The sequence below is a fragment of the Peromyscus leucopus genome, chromosome 5 (genome assembly GCF_004664715.2).
Source record: "Peromyscus leucopus breed LL Stock chromosome 5, UCI_PerLeu_2.1, whole genome shotgun sequence".
Taxonomy (NCBI): Eukaryota; Metazoa; Chordata; class Mammalia; order Rodentia; family Cricetidae; genus Peromyscus; species Peromyscus leucopus.
In genome coordinates, this window is record NC_051067.1 from 9045471 (window position 1) to 9062159 (window position 16689).

General features: G+C 38.4%; 1 protein-coding gene across 9 annotated transcripts in view; it reads left to right on the forward strand.

Moving 5' to 3' along the window:
* Uimc1 (ubiquitin interaction motif containing 1) overlaps positions 1–16689 on the forward strand; it is an 89660-nt gene that overhangs the window by 63690 nt on the left and 9281 nt on the right. For all 9 annotated transcript variants that reach the window (XM_028863713.2, XM_037205707.1, XM_028863728.2 and 6 more), the window contains one exon: positions 15365–15440. In XM_028863713.2, coding sequence (XP_028719546.1) covers positions 15365–15440 — 76 coding nt within the window. The remainder of the gene's footprint in view (positions 1–15364; positions 15441–16689) is intronic.

Genomic DNA, 16689 nt, shown 5'->3' on the forward strand with positions numbered 1-16689 from the left:
ACATTGGGGGAGAAAAGGGCAGTGAATTGGGATCATGTCCTAGATAGACTGGCATTTTAGATAGACCTTTTGGGGAGATTTTGGAGCAGGAACCATCCCATATTCTGTTCAGTCATGTGTTTTCTTGGGAACAATTTGGGGATCTAGGTAGGCTGGGGAAGTGAGGAATTATGTGAGACACTTACTAGTGTGTGTGGCCTTTGCTTGATCCTCAGTAAATCTGATCTCTTAGTTTCCATCAGCTTGCTTGTGCCCACCTGAGAGACAGAAATTAGTGATTGTTTCTTGTTCCTCTCAACATAATTTCTAAATCTTGGATAGCAAGCTTCTCATATTGTAGTGGGAAAGAGACGGGAAGAAGCCACATAATAGAACCTGGAGGCCATTTGCCTAATTCCTGGGGAGTAGAGTAAGAGAGTTCTTACCTCTCGGTGTTAAGTAACAAGATTTCTCCCTCCTTTCTGTTTCTCTCTGAAGCTGATCCTAGACATGCTTGGTTTGACTGTGTAACAGGAATAGTAATTAGCATCATTTACATGGAATGTCTACCGTTTATGCCTAGTTACCGTGCAGCACAATAACAATTATGCATGTCATTAAAGATGTGTCTGATTAACTTTGCTGTAAGTTTTATTTGATTACAATACTACACTGTGGTTAAGCTGGCTTGTGTGCTCAGTATATTTTAGTGACAAAGCTATCTGATCAGAACTATAAAAAAATAGAATGTTCTTTAAAAGGATTGTTTGCAGGAGATAAGATTCACTATATTGATCCAGACTAGAACAAAAGCAAAGTGCTTTTGTATTTATTTTCTGGAAAATACATTGGAGATCATTTTTATGTAAACACTTAGGAAAAATAAAGCTCCCTACTTATTCAACAAATATGTATTAATACCAACTGTATATCACATACATTGAATTAATATAAAAAGTCACTACTTTCATGGCGTGTACATTCTAGTGATGGAAGATAAACCAGAAAAAAGTAAAGAAGCAACATGTCAAGTGGTGATAAATTTTAAAATTTATTTTCTGTGGGTGTGCATGCGCACATGTGTGTGCATATGTATGGAGCCATAGGTCAACCTCAGTGTTATTCCTTGGGAGCCATCCACTTTGTTTTTTGAGACAAGGTCCTCACTGGGACCTGGGGCTTGACAGTTCAAGCTAGGCTGGCTAGCCAGTGAGCTCCAGGAATCCTCCTGTCTCCACCCCTCTAGTGCTAGGATTACAAGCATACACCATCATGCTCAACTTTTTCTGTGAGTTCTGGGGACTAAACTCATGTTCTTATGCATGTGTGGCATTTAACTGCCTAAACGATCTCTCTAGCCTGGTGATAAATATGTTAGGGGAAAAAAAAGTACAAAACACAAGAAAGGAATAGAGATCTAACAATTTAAATACCGATCTAACAATTTAAAATAATTGTTAGAAAGGTCCCAGTTAAGATAGTAGCATTTGGGGCTGGAGAGGTTAAGAGCACTTGTTGCTCTTTCAGAGAACCCGTGTTTAATTCCCAGCACCCGCATGGTGTCTTATAACCATCTATAACTCCAGTTCTAGGGTATCTAACTCTGTCTTCTGACCTTTGAAGTCACATGTATACATTCAGGCAATAATTCATTCACATAAAATAAATAATATAAAAAAGAAGGTGGCATTTGAGTAGAGACCTACAGGAAGTGAGGGAGTTTTAAGGTGAGAAAGTATATTAGAGTTCTCTGGAGTAACAGAATTATAGAATGAATCTCTCTCTATATATAAAGGGGATTTATTGGGATGACTTACAGGTTGAAGTCCAGCTAATCCAACAATGGCTGACTGTGAATGGAAAGTCCAAGATCCAGCACTTACTCATCCTACAAAACTGGATGACTCAGCTGGTCTTCATTATATGCTGGAATCCTGAAGAAGTAGGCTCTAATGCCAGTGAAGAAATGGATGTACTAGCAAGGCAAGGGCAAGCAGGCAAACAGCAAAAGCTTCCTTCTTCTATGTCCTATATAGGCTTTCAGCAGAAGGTATGACCCACGTTAAAGGTGTGTCTTCCCACCTCAGATCCAGATCAAAGGTCACTTCAAACCAAGCCAAAAAAAAAAAAAAAAAAAAAAAAAAATCTCTTACAGGTGTGCCCTCCATTTCTGGATTGTTGTTCATTTCAGATGTATTTAAGTTGACAACTGATAATAGCTATCACAGGAAGAGAATATGTTACTGTGCTACCTAGTTTTATGTCAGCTTGACAAAAGCTAGAGTTATTTGAGAAGGAGGAACCTCATTTGAGAAAATGTCACCACCAGACTGGCCTGTGGGCAAGTTTGTGGTACATTTTCTTGATTGATGATTGATGTGGGAGGGCCCAGCTTACTGTGGGCAGTACCACCCTTTGGCTGGTGGTCCTGGATGCTATAAAAAAGCAGACTGAGCAAGCCATGAAGAGTAAGCCTAGTAAGCAGCACTCCTCTATGACCTGTGCATGAGTTCCTGCCCTGACTTTCTTTAGTGATAGGCTGTGATGTGGAACTGAAGCTGAAATAAACCCTTTCTTCCCCAAGTTGCTTTAGGTCATGGTGTCTTATTACAGCAACAGAAGCCCTAACTAAGATGGTTAAAGACAGAGGAAAAAACAGAACTTCAAAGACCCTTGCATATGAACAGGCTGAAGTATAGCTGGAGTGGAGCAAATGAGAGAGAGATAAACAAGAGACTAGAGGAATAACTGGAAGGGGCAGGTAGATAGATTCCAGAGCTCTTAGCTATAAAAAGGACTTCAACCTTTCCTCTTCCGAATAATCATTGGAAAGGCTTGAGCAAAGAATGAATGTTTAAGCAGAGGATGGCAAGTTTAAGGGTCACTCAGGTTGCTGTAGGAGAATAGATTATTAGAATTGGGGACAGGGGTAGAGCTGGGAGAACAGAGTTAACATTTTGTTTGGGGCAGTATGATAGCATGGACAAAATGTGGGCTTTGGAAGTAGGCAGATCTGGATTTAAATTTTATCAGTAATATTTGCCAGTTGACTAATATTTCCTTTTTTTCGAACCAGGCTCCTCATTTATACAATTAGCCCAACAGTGGGGTGATGAGAATCTGAGACACTTCATAAAACATTTGGGTAGATATATAAAGCATTATGCCTAGATAGTTAATAAATGCTAGGTGCAATTATGAATTACTTCTTTAAGTCTATGTAGTATTTCTAGGGCCTGTGTTTCTAATAAGTAGATAAGCTGTAGTTGGGTATAAGTAAGAGGAATATGGACATCAAGGCCTAAGAGTCAAAGTGGTAAGAATAAGTTAAATTGGGAGTGGTGGTGCACGCCTTTAATCCTAGCACTCGGGAGGCAAAGGCAGGTAGATCTCTGAGTACAAGGCCAGTCTGGTTTATGTAGAGAGTTCCAGGACAGCCAGAGCTACATAGAGAGACCCTATCTCATAAAACAAACTAACAAAAAAGAGTAAGTTAGTAAGAAGTACATAATAGTAAGGTTTAGGAAGCTATAGGCATTAACAATATTTACTTGTTGCCTAGGTAGAGGGTTATAGCATAAAGTCATGATACTGCTTAGAGTTATTTTCTTTTCAGGGCTATCTCCAGAAAAACAATGATGAATAGATGGGGGTGGATTGAAGGAGTTGGAGATCTTTTCTATGATATGCTTTGGAGATAATAAAGGACTGAGGCTTAGAAGAGGCTTGACTTGGGTAATGTCAGCATAAATCAGTAAGGCCTCAGCATCTCTAAGTAAGATTCACTTCTCAAGTTAGACAAAGTTGGACCTTTTCTGTCTTAGATACCTGTTAGTTACTGATCTGAATGTAATTTGTAAAGCTCTCCAGTCTTCTTTCTTGTATTAGTGTGGTGTTTGTAGTACTCAGGATGATTAAATTACTTATATTGTTATTACCTATTCTAAAGTATTAATAGTTGTGAAATGGGATAGGTTTAATAGGAAAAACTGTGAATTTAGGAGGCTGGATGATGTGGGGAGATACACAAATCATACATAGGCTCTGGTCTCATGGAAATTATGGTTTAGTTGGATAAGTGAGAAGTGCACATGAGTAGCTATAATGCAACGTTAAACTTACTCACAGAGCGATTGCAAAGAAGATCATGTGTTGTTTCAGAGGAAAATGTGATTTAAGACAAAAGGGCACTAATATAACATCTGTCATTTAATACAAATACATATAACATGTACAGAAAAGAACAGCGATTAAATAGGATGATAGTGTGTGCATTGTGGAAGGTAATAGGAGAACGACACATGTAACTTGAGCTAATGACCTCAGAATGGGAGAAGTCCTTTTTCAGCTTTGAAATTTGTATGTTTATTTCTGTTAGCTATATTGTACTTTCTAGGTGCAAGTGTTAAGATACATTTTAGTCAAGTGTGTAGGCTGAGGCAGGAAGACTGCAAGTTTGAAGCCTGACTGGCCTTGAATCTATGGCAGTCTTCCTGCCTTATCTCTCTGAGTGCTAGGATTATAGGCTTGTGCCACTACCTAGTTTAAAGTTGGTGTTTGATGTAGTATGTGGAATGATTGTCTGGCCTGGTGTGCTAGTATACACCTGTAATACTGGTACTTGGGAGGTGGAAGCAAGAGGATTAAGAGTTCAGAGTCATCCTTGACTACATAGAGAGATTGAAGCTGGGCTACATGAGACCCTGCTTAGAAAATACGTAGTTGTCTGACTGCAATATGTCCAATTAGGATCTCAAGCATTTTTGTTCTTCTCATCTTGTTTTTAACGCTGACTTTTGTTGTAGTTATTCCTACTCATTGGGTTTGGATGTTGAAGAGCCAAGTGTTGTGTGACTTTTCTTGGAGAGCTGTAAACAAACATCTTTTTACCCCAGATAGGATGCCAACAACAGACCAAAGAAATGATCCCACTCAAGTCTAGTTTGGTGAGCCAATGAGTTTTGAGAGTTACTTAAATAGAAGCATGAGTGACTCTCAGGTAATTGTATCATGGAACATCCCAAACAAAAATGGATGACCACTCACAGAGCCCTCATCCCTGGAGCTCCCTACTCAACTTGTTGGCAGTTTCACCTTGTTTACAGATTATCTAACTTGGGAGAGCCTTGTAAGTCCTGTACAGTTTTGAGCATCCTGTGCCTCTCAGCTTCATGAGTTTCCCTCCTCCCTCCAAGTGAGAATAGCAGCACAGCATCCAGGTCTCAGGATTTCTTTTAGCAATTTTCTTCTGCCAGATGTGCTTATTCCCCTGCCTTGAAAAATAAAATATCCCCTTTAACACCCTTTTAACAGTTAATACTCAGAAGTATTGTGTACAGAAGGAAGGAATACCAGCAGGTAAAACTGTTTTATTTAGGATCTAGTCACACTTTTCATGCTGTTGAGTGAATCATGATCCTAATTAGTCTTATCAGTTAAAACCAGGAGTCAGATATCGGGATAATAACCTGAAAATTCAGAGAAGCAGAGTAGCAGTGGCTAGAGAGACTTCTTACCTCTATGAATCCTCTACCCGCCTTATATTCCTGACTCCACCTCCTGAATGCTGGAGTTAAAGGCGTCTATGGTTGACTAGTGGCTGGCTCTGTCCTCTGATCTCCAGGCAAGCTTTATTTGTCATAACACAAACAAAATATCATACAACAGTTGAGGCTGTATAAATATCCTATTCCAAAGTATTGTTCACTCATGGTTTAAAATTTTTTTATGTTACATTTATTTACTAGGGAGAGAAAGGGCCACTAACTACCAAAGTATAAGTGTGGAGGTGAGAGAATAGCTTATGGAGTTGGTTCCTTTTTCCCAATGTGAGTGCAGAGGATTTAGTACCCATTGATAATGTTACTTAAATTGTTTATCACTGTGGTAATGGTGGTTTTTGTAATCCTGCCACTTCTACATTGATTAGCTGACATTCTTCTGTAAAGAAGACTTTTTCCTCCCTCTTTACTATTTATTTTTAATATAGTATGGGCTTATGGATTTTTTTCTTGACTTAATGTTTCATTTTTTAAATTAGTATATCTTTATTATAGAATATTTTAGGAAACAGAAAAAAAATCCTATCTGTGATCCAGTTTAATGTGTGCTGGTTTGATGTGTGCCTTTTTCTTTTTCTTTTTCTTTTTCTTTTTTTTTTTGACACAGGGTTTCTCTGTATAACAGCTCTAGCTGTCCTTCAATTTGCTTTGTAGACCAGCCTGGCCTCGAACTCACAGAGATATACCTGCCTCTGCCTCTCGAGTGCTGGGTGATAATGAATTCTTATAAACACATCTCCCAACTTCAGTAATTATCAACATAAGATCAATCTATTTTTATATGTACTCTGGTCTCTCAACCCCATCTCCACTAAAGCATTTTGAAGCAGTTTTCCAGCATATTTTTTCATATACAAATATTTTGGTGTTCATGTTTAAAAGATAAGGAGTATTTATAAAAATACAGTTCCAGACACAGTGCGGAAGTACCCGCTTCTAATTCAGCAATTGAGATGCAGAAGTGGGCAGAAATCCAGCCTGGTGTAGATAGAGAGTTCCAGGCCAACCAGGGTAACATAATAAAAGCTTATCTCAAAAAAACAAACAAACAAACAAACAAACAAAAAACCAGCTACATTTGTAATTTGCTGTTATGATACCAACATCGTTGTTGTTAGCGTTATACCAGCCATCCAGGACCCAAACAGCGGTCATACGTTAGATTTGGTTGATACCTCTTTTAAGTATTTTTTGAAATCTCATTAACGCGCCCCCCCTCCCCCCATTGTACTTCATTTGTTAAGTAAAGAATTCCCTCCCTGGAATCAGAAGTTCAAGGTCAGTCTCATATACAGTGTGCTTGAGACCAGCCTGGGATACATGAGACCCTGATTCAAAATAAAACAAGAAAAACAAAAACCACAATTTTTTTCTTACTGTATTTTGTTGATTGCACTTTAGCATGTTTCTCTATTCTAGAGTATAATTTCTGGAAACTGCTAATTGGATTTGAGGCTTGGTCAGATTTACCTCAGGTGTTTTTGTTTTCCTTCAAGTGTGTTTCATAGATGATATTGTAAATCTCATATCAAATTAAGCTATGAGGCACACACTATCTGGTTGTCTTTTTCTGATTTTAAGATTAACTAGTGCTGAGTGATGGTAGCGCACTCCTTTAATCCCAGCACTTGGAAGGCAGAGGCAGGCAGATATCTATGAGTTCGAGGCTAACCTGGCCTACCGAGGGAGTTCCAGGACAGCCAGGGCTACACAGAGGTTGGGGTTGGGGTTGGGATTAACCAGTGAAATCAATCTCTTAGAAAGCTCCACTCCAGCTATATTCATTGTCCATTAGTATGGACTTTGTATTGCTGTGGAATGTCACTCTGTATGCTGTGAATGTGTGTTGCTCTGATTGGTTGATAAATAAAACACTGATTGGCCAGTAGCCAGACAGGAAGTATAGGCGGGACAAGCAGACTAAAGGAATGCTGGGAAGAGAAAGAGCAGAGTCAGGAGTCACCAGCCAGACACAGAGGAAGCAAGATAACAAGGCAGAACTGAGAAAAGGTACCAAGCCATGTAGCTAAACAACATAAGAACTATGGGTTATTTAAGTGTAATAGCTAGTCAGTAATAAGCTTCAGCTAATGGCTAAGCAGTTATAATTAATATAAGCCTCTGTGTGTTTACTTGGGGGATGCAAGTGGGAGAAATTTGTCCCAACCACCAGCTGGCTGGGACACCTGAGAAACTTCCAACTACATTGTGTACTTTATTAAGGTACTTTAAATGTACATAATTTTTTAAATTATGAAAGTGGCATATACTCTTTGACAATATAGAATGGTATAATGGGGGGAAAAATTCCCAAACTCTACCTCACTGCTCCAATATATGTTTAATATTTTGGCATATTTTCTTCTGTTATTTCTTTTGTATCCTTGCATGATTTAATCCTGTTTTTGAACAATGGCTTGTTTAGGTTTCATTGTTATAAATAGTGCTTTGAGAAAACATCTTGGTCCATACAATCTGATCTAAGTTGAGATTGTCTTAGAGTAGATTCCTAAGCTATAATTCACCCATCAGAAGATAACTATTACTTTAAAATTCTGGCCAGGAATGGTGGTCTTAGCATGTAACCTCAGCTACTTGAGGCTGAGGGATCAAGATCACAAGTTCAAGGCCTGCCTGGTCTATAGAGTTAAGTTCAAGGTCAGCCTCCCTCAACAACTTAGTGAGAGCTTGTCTGGAAATTAAAAGGAAAAACTGTCTGGGAGTACAGATCAGTGGAGGAGCACTTATTTACCATGCATAAAACCTTGAGTTCAGTTTCCACTATTGCAAAAACAAATAAGTTACTTTAAAGTTTTACTTTTAGCGCATGGTGGTTTGATTAGGTATGGCCCCCATAGACTTATTTTAAGCCTCAGTCATCCTAGGGTTCCCCCTGATAGGTAGCCTCCCTGGATCTGTGGGTTGCAGTATGATTGTCCTTTGCTTTACATCTAGTATCCACTTATGAGTGAGTATATACCATGTTTGTCCTTCTGAGTCTGGTGGGTTACCTCACTCAGGATGATATTTTCTAGTTCTATCCATTTGCCTGCAAATTTCATGATGTCATTGTTTTTCCTTGCTGAGTAGTACTCCATTGTGTATATGTACCACATTTTCTTATTCCATTCTTCAGTTGACGGGCATCTAGGTTGTTTCCAGGTTCTGGCTATTACAAATAATGCTGCTATGAAAATAGTTGAACATGTATCTTTGTGGTATGACTGAGCATTCCTTGGGTATATGCCCAAGCGTGGTATGGCTGGGTCTTGAGGTAGATCGATTCCCAATTTTCTGAGAAACCACCATACTGATTTCCACAGTGGTTGTACATGTTTGCACTCCCACCAACAGTGGAGGAGTATTCCCTTGCTCTGCGTCCTCTCCAACATAGACTGTCATCAGTGTTTTTGATCTTAGCCATTCTGACAGGTGTAAGGTGGTATCTCAGAGTCATTTTGATTTGCATTTCTCTGAAGAATAAGGATGTTGAGCATTTCCTTAAATGTCTTTCAGTCATTTGAGATTCTTCTTTTGAGAATCCTCCTCTGTTTATCTCTATAGCCCATTTTTAAATTGGGTTGTTCAGTATTTTGATGTCTAGTTTCTTGAGTTCTTTATATACTTTGGAGATCAGTCCTCTGTCAGATGTGGGGTTAGTGACAATCTTTTCACATTCTGTAGGCTGTCTTTTTGTCTTACTGACAATGTCTTTTGCCCTACAATAGCTTCTCAGTTTCAAGAGGTTCCATTTATTAATTGTTGCTCTCAGTGTCTGTGCTACTGGTGTTATATTTAGGAAGTGATCTCCTGTGCCAGTGCGTTCAAGAGTACTTCCTACTTTCTCTTCTATCAAGTTCAGTGTAACTGGATTTATGTTAAGGTCTTTGATCCATTTGGACTTGAGTTTTGTGCACGGTGACAGATATGAATGTATTTGCAATCTTTTACATGTTAACATCAAGTTATGCCAGCACCATTTGTTGAAGATACTTTCTTTTTTTCCATTGTATAGTTTTGGCTTCTTTGTCAAAAATCAGCTGTTCATATGTGTGTGGATTAATGTCAGTGTCTTCAATTTGATTCCATTGGTCCATATGTTGGTTTTTATGCCAGTACCAAGCTGTTTTTATTACTATAGCTCTATAGTAGAGCTTGAGCTCAGGGATGGTGATGCCTCCAGATGCTTTATTATACAGGATTCTTTTAGCTATCCTGGGCTTTTTGTTTTTCCATATGAAGTTGAGTATTTTTCTTTCCAAGTCTGTGAAGAATTGTGTTGGGATTTTGATGGGGATTGCATTGAATCTGTAGATTGCTTTTGATAAGATTGCCATTTTTACTATGTTAATCCTACCTATCCATGAGCATGGGAAATCTTTCCATTTTCTGATATCTTCTTCAATTTCTTTCTTTAGAGACTTAAAGCTCTTATATAGGTCACTTGTTAAGTTAGTGTTACCCCAAGGTTATATTATTTGTGGCTATTGTAAAGGGTGATGTTTCTCTGATTTCTTTCTCAGCCCTTTTATCATTTGTGTATAGGAGGGCTACTGACTTTTTTGAGTTGATCTTGTATACTGCCACTTTACTGAAGGAGTTTATCAGCTGTAGGAGTTCCCTGGTAGAATTTTTGGGGTCACTTGTGTATACTATAATATCATCTGCAAATAGTGAAAGTTTTACTTATTCCTTTCCAATTTGTATCCCCTTGATCTCCTTGTTTGTTGTCTTATTGCTCTAGCTAGAACTTCAAGTACTATATTGAATAAATATGGGGAGAATGGACAGCCTTATCTTGTTCCTGATTTTAGTGGAATCGCTTTGAGTTTCTCCGTTTAATTTGATGTTGGCTTGCTGTAAATTGCCTTTATTATGTTTAGGTATGTTCCTTGTATTCCTGATCTCTCTAAGACCTTTATCATGAAGGGGTGTTGGATTTCATCAAAGGCTTTTTCAGCATCTAATGAGATGATCATGTGGTTTTTTTTTTTTCTTTCAGTTTGTTTATATGGTGTATTACATTGACAGATTTTCATATGTTGAACCATCCTTGCATCCTTGGGATGAAACCTACTTGGTCATGGTGGATAATCTTCTTGATGTGTTCTTAGATTCGGTTTGCCAATATTTTATTGAGTATTTTTGCATCAATGTTCATGAGAGAGATTGGTTTGTAAGTCTCTTTCTTTGTTGCATCTTGGTATGGTTTGGGTATCAGGGTAACTGTAGCCTCATAAAAAGAGTTTGGTAGTGTTCCTTCTGTTTCTATTGTGTGGAACAATTGGAAGAGTATTGGAATTAGCTCTTCTTTGAAAATCTGGTAGAATTCTGCACTGAAACCATCTGGTCCTGGGTTTTTTTTTGGTTGGGGACTTTTAATGACTTTTTATTTCCTTAGGGGTTATTGATTTATTTTAATAGTTTATCTGGTCTTGATTTAACTTTGGTATATGGTATCTACCCAGAAAATTGTCCATTTCTTTCATATTTTCCAATTTTGTGGAGTACAGGTTTTTGAAGTATGACCTGATGATTCTCTGGATTTCCTCGTTATCTGTTATTATGTTTCCCTTTTCATTTCTGATTTTGTTAATTTGGATGCTCTCTCTTTCCCTTTTGGTTAATTTGGCTAGAGGTTTGTCTATCTTGTTGATTTTTTTTTTTAAAGAACCAACTCTTTGTTTCATTGATTCTTTGTATTGTTTTCTTTGTTTCTATTTCATTGATTTCAGCCCTCAATTTGATTATTTCCTGACGTCTATTCCTCCTGGGTGAGTTTGTTTCTTTTTGTTCTAGTGCTTTCAGGTGGGCTGTTAAGTCATTGGTATGAGATTTCTCCAACTTCTTTATGTGTAGTGCTATGAATTTTCCTCTTAGTACTGCTTTCATAGTGTCCCATAAGTTTGGGTATGTTGTACTTTCATTTTCATTGAATTCTAGGAAATCTTTAATTTCTTTATTTCTTCCTTGACTCATTAGTGATTCAGTTGGGCATTATTCAGTTTCCATGAGATTGTAGGCTCTCTATAGTTTTTGTTGTTGTTGAAATCTAACTTTAAGGCATGGTGATCTGATAAGATACAAGAGGTTATTCCAATGTCTTTGTATCTGTTGAGATTTGCTTTGTGACCAAGCATATGGTCAATTTTTGAGAAGGTTCTACGGGGTGCTGAGAAGAAGGTATATTCTTTTGTGTTAGGGTGCAATGTTGTGTAGATATCTATTAAGTCCATTTGAGTTATAACATGTTAGGTCCTTTATTTCTGTGTTAAATTTCAGTCTGGTAGATCTGTCCTTTGGTGAGTGGTGTGTTGAAATCTCCTGCTACTAGTGTGTGGGGTTTGATGTGCAATTTAAGCTTTAGTACTGTTTCTTTTATAAATGTGGGTGCCTTTGTATTTGGGGCATAAATGTTCAGAATTGAGACTTCATCTTGGTGGATTTTCCCCATGATAAATATGTAATGTCCTTCCCGATCTCTTTCGATTGATTTTAGTTTGAAATCTATTTTATTAGATATTAGGATAGCTACACCAGCTTGCTTCTTAAGTCCATTTGATTGGAAAGCCTTTTTTTTCCCAGCCCTTTACTCTGAGGTAGTGTCTTTCTTTGAAGTTGAGGTGTGTTTCTTGTATGCAGCAGAAGAATGGATCCTGTTTTCGTATCCCTTCTGTTAGCCTGTGTCTTTTCATAGGTGGGTTGAGACCATTGATATTGATGGAGATTAATGACCAGTGATTGTTAATTCCTGTTATTTTTTGGTGGTAGTGTTCTGTTTCCCTTCTTTGGTATTTGTTGGTGTGGGATTATCTATTGCCTGAGTTTTTTCATGGGTGTGTTTAATTTCTTTAGGTTGTATTTTTTTTTTCTTCTAGTGCTTTCTATAGGGCTGGATTTGTGGGTAGGTATTGTTTAAATCTGGTTTTGTCATGGAATATTTTGTTTACTCCATCTGTGGCGATTGAGACTTTTGCTGGGTAAAGTAGTCTGGGTTGGTATCCGTGGTCTCTTAGTGTCTGTATAACATTTGTTCAGGACCTTCTAGCTTTCATAGTCTCTATTGAGAAGTCTAGTGTTATTCTGATGGGTCTGCCTTTATGTTACTTGGCCTTTTTCCTTTGTGGCTCTTAATATTTTTTCTTTATTCTGTATGTTTAGTGTTTTGATTATTATGTGTCAAGGGAACTTTTTTTTTTTAATCCAGCCTATTTGGTGTGGATTAAATATTTTCTCTATTGTGTCTTCAGTGTTAGAGATTCTCTGTTCCATCTCTTGTATTTGGTTGGTTATGCTTGCATCTGTAGTTCCTGATCGTTTAGTCAGTTTTTCTATTTCCAGCATTCCCTCAGTTTATGTCTTTTTTATTGTCTTGATTTTAATTTTCAAATCTTGAACTGTTTCCTTCATCTGTTTAATTACTTTTTCTTGGCATTCTTTGATTTCTTCCATTTTTTTGTTTTTTTGTTTTTTCTTCCATTTCTTTAAGGAGATTTTTTATTTTCTCTTTAAGAAAGTTTTTCATTTCCTCTTTAAAGTCATTTTTAGGATTGATTTCTTCTGCTTCTTCTGTGTTGGTATGTTCAGGTCTTGCAGGTGTAGAATCACTAGGTTCTGATGTTGTCATACAGGTCTTTATGTTGTTGCTTGTATTTTTCACTGGCATCTACTCATCTCTTCCTCTGCTTGGTGTAGGCTTTGTCTGTGTCTGAAGGTGCCTCTCTTGTTCTAATTAATAGTCTTGGTTCACTAGGAGTTCTTGGTCAAATCGGTGCTGTTGGGCTGTTTCTCCTGTAACAGCTTCATCCAATCAGTGTTAGTGGGTTATGTCTCAGGGGCAGTTGTTCCCAATTGGTTCAGGGTGGGCTTATGGCTCCAGTGGTTGTTGGTATTGCATGGGATGGTTTTATTGGTGTGGGGGCAAGGAAAGAGGTCACTCTTCAGTCCCTGGGGCTCCAATGGCTGTTCCCTGTTGGTGTAGGGTGAGCTTATGACTCTGGTGATCTGGTTTGGTGGCTGGACGGCCTTCTCTTGCCTTCTCCGGTTGCGTTTTGCTCACTCGCCAACTCCTCAACTGATCTTGTTTTCTCAGACTGCAGGCTGTAGGCTTCTGAAACCTCTCCCGAATGGATCTCAGCTGAACAGGGTGATCAGTAGAGCAATCTCACCAACACCTCCATGTTGTTGGGTTTTGCAGGATCGGCAGCTGGGCCCCGGGTTGACCTCCGGCAGAATGTTCCACTCATTTTAAAATTTGAAATTACTGCAGCCTGAGCAGGGGGACAGGGAGTCTTTAGCATTGCAGTCCTGGCTTTGGAGTTTATCAGACTTTAAATCATGTTCCAGAGGAATAATTTACAAGCTTGAGATCTCTAAGCTTTTAAAATGTGCTCATTTAAAAAATGGATCCAATGATGTCTGGGTTTTTCTTTTGGTGGGGTGGGGGTGGGGGGGTGGGACACCTGAGAGAACAAGAGTTTATTAAGTGAAAATCTTCTGATGAGAAAAATCACTTTGTGACTGAAGCTCAAGGTGAGAGAAGGCAGCTTTGACACAAATCTCTGGTTAAATTAGTTGCATGATTAATGAGCTTAGAGGTCCCCCCTGAGTAATTCAGAAGACCTTTATATGTGTTTTACCATGTTATATATACTTTGGGATTTAATCAATTTAATTTTATAGATAAGTAGTATGTGCACATGTTTGAATGGGGTTGGGGCAAGCATGAGCATCCTGCCACACACGTGGAGATCAGAGAACGGCTAGTGGAAATCAGTTCTCTTCTTCCACAGTGTGGATCCTGTGATAGATTTTGGGCCTCCAACTCAGGTATCAGGGTTTCTCTGTGTAGCCCTGGCTATCCTGGAACTTGCTCTGTAGATCAAACTGGCCTCAAACTCACAGAGATATGCCTGCCTCTGTTTCCCAAACTCTGGGACTAAAGGTGTGCACTATCACTCCTGACCATATTCTGTTTTTTTTACATGGGTGCTAGGGATCAAACTCAGGTCCTTATGTTTGTGTGGCAAGTGCTTAACTGCAACCTAATTAATATTTATCCAATACCTGGTATAGCCTAGATTATACAAGCTGAAGATTCAAGTAATTCACAGGCTAGGTTATTTCATGAACTAGTAAGTTTTCTAAATTCTCTATGCTGTGTTAAGTGTAAGGAAGGCATGTTTTGAAGAGAAATGATTAGTTTTTATTATGGCAAAGACTAGAAAACACTTGATTAAATAACCTACAAGATCATTAAGAAGGACTATGATTTTATGAACAGATATCTTTTGATGTGAAACAAATATTTACATTACCTGTACTCAACTCATTTATACCCAGTAGAAGTTAGAGATGGTCCTAGTGTGGTGGGAGAGACCAGTTGTGTTTACTGTTCTAACCTTCCTCACTTGGAAAATGGAACAGGGAAGAATTTGTAAAGATTGGGGCTTATGTCAGTTGATATTTACCTGTAGCTATCATTACTGTATTTCATAGAGTACCTTATTGAAATATGTTTCATATCAGACAGAATTTTGGTGGTGGAATGTATGTGTTCCCTCCTTGATCGCTGCAAGTACAGATAGTACACAGAAACCTTCCTTGGAGTGAACTAGATTTTTAGATCTCATGGTTTGGCAAACAAGGAATGTCTTGTGGCTGGCAGTTTTGGTCACAAGTGTTATTTTCAATATAGAAAGGTTGTGGTTTCCCAGTCTTCCCCACAGAACAGTTTAAAACTGCTTCTTCTTATGAATGTTATATTTTCTTTTATACCTTGAATCTACTGCCTGCTAACTTTTTTTCTTTTTTTAATGGGAAAGTGTTGACTCGGAGACAAAGAGAGGCCAAGAAGAAAAGTGACAGTAGGACAGCCGCCCAGACTGACCTAGACACCAAGTAAGTAGTGCAGTGCTTTCATCGACTGCTTGTCTAGCACACCGTCACTTGGACTGAGGGAAGAGACTAGTTCCTGTCACCTTGTATTTCTTTGGTTGCCCGTCCTTCCTTTATTGTTTGAAAGCCTAAATTTCTTTTTCTTATTAATAGTTTATTTCAGTGTACATCTCCCCTCTATTCCTTTTCAGTACATTAAAGATGATCCTGTTTCTGCATTGCTCTTAGGTTTCTGTTTTCCGTGAATTTATATATTGGTGTTTAGTGTTTGGGGAAGCAGTAAACATTTTGCAATGTGGTATAGAAGTTGAGTTGCAAGAGGTTGAGCAATATGGAAGACTTCCTTGGGATGTGGGTTGTAGCTTGACTAAGAGAGCACATTCTGAGGAAGGGGTCAGGTATAGATGCTGCCTCTTGAAAGCAAAGCCATTTCCCACAGTATGTTAGAATGGTGAGTTATTAGGCAGAAACTTGCATTTCCAGGGTTTTTTCTTCATTAAAACTTTGTTTCCATTAAAATATAATTACATAATTTCCCCTCTTCTTTTCCATCTTCCAACCTCTCCCTCATGTCCCTCCCTTCTCACTCTCTCTCAAATTCATGTCCTCTTTTCTTCAATTATTATTGTTATGCATGCGCACAGACACATACACACATAAATACAACCTGTTGAGTACGTTTACTGTTGCTTGTATGTATATGATTTCTAGGCTGACCACTGGTGTTAGATAACCAGTTAGGGGGCTAATCCCTGGTAGAGACTTAATTCTCCATCTCTAAGTAGTCATTATTGACTGTAGTTCTTTGTGAGGTTTCCTCCTTCCACTTTCACATGTCTGTTGGTGGTGTCATTGTTGAGATATCATAGGTATAGCTTTTAGGAAATAGTCTCACAGCAGACTTCTTTCCTCTGGCTCTTTTTTTTTTTTTAAAAAAAAAAAAAAGATTTATTTTATGTATATGAGAGCTCTATTTGCATGTATGCCTTTATGCCAGAAGAGGGCATCAAATCCCACTATAGATGGTTTTGAGCTACCATATGGTTGCTGGAACTTAAACTTGATACCTTAACTGCTTAGTCATTTCTCCAGCCCTCCTCTGGCTCTTAAAATCTGTCCCCTCTTCCACGATGTTCCCTGAGCCTTAGGTTCAGGAATTGTATTGTAGCTATATCCTTTAGGGCTATGCTTCCCACAATTCTCTGTATTTCCTCCCACCCCTTCAAGTACTAGGGATTGAATCCAGGACCTT